The sequence below is a fragment of the Corvus brachyrhynchos genome, unplaced genomic scaffold, assembly GCF_000691975.1.
Source record: "Corvus brachyrhynchos isolate BGI_N302 unplaced genomic scaffold, ASM69197v1 scaffold72, whole genome shotgun sequence".
Taxonomy (NCBI): domain Eukaryota; kingdom Metazoa; phylum Chordata; class Aves; order Passeriformes; family Corvidae; genus Corvus; species Corvus brachyrhynchos.
Genome location: NW_008236763.1, coordinates 1,684,899 through 1,685,338, shown reverse-complemented (window position 1 = coordinate 1,685,338; position 440 = coordinate 1,684,899). Strand labels below are relative to the sequence as shown.

Sequence of the window (440 nt, the reverse complement as noted above, 5' to 3'; positions counted from 1 at the left end):
CCCGCCCGCCGCCCCCGCAGGAGCCACCACCGGCAGCTGACCCTGGTTCCCCGGGTGTGGTGTCCCCGGCCCCCCCGAGGTCTGTGCTGACCCCGTGGCCGCTCCCCGGTGCTCTGCAGCCTCTCCTGGGGCAGGGTGAGGAGTCTGTCCCGCTGTTTCTCACCCTGCAGAGTACAAGCCGCACTCCAAAGCCTCTCCTGCCCTCTCCAAGAGGAGCAAGCCGGCGGCCGGGAAGGAGCTGCAGCCCCCAGATCCTCCCCAGCTCCTTTTACCCCTCCGAGGTGCTGCGGAGAGGCCGGAACAGACACAGGTTGTGGGGTTTTACCCGTCCCCTCCCCATCCCACGCCAGGAGTGTGCTCACCCTGAGCCTCGCACGGTGTCGTGGTTTCCTGCAGGATGTGCCCGTGGAAGGTCTGCCTCCTGGGAATGTCCTGGAGCC

At 68.2% G+C, this 440-nt stretch overlaps 1 protein-coding gene across 1 annotated transcript in view; it reads left to right on the top strand.

Moving 5' to 3' along the window:
- LOC108444913 (basic proline-rich protein-like) overlaps window positions 1–440 on the top strand; it is an 8,237-nt gene that overhangs the window by 5,061 nt on the left and 2,736 nt on the right. The window contains 3 exon segments of the mRNA XM_017727155.1: window positions 1–79; window positions 171–310; window positions 397–440. Coding sequence (XP_017582644.1) covers window positions 1–79; window positions 171–310; window positions 397–440 — 263 coding nt within the window.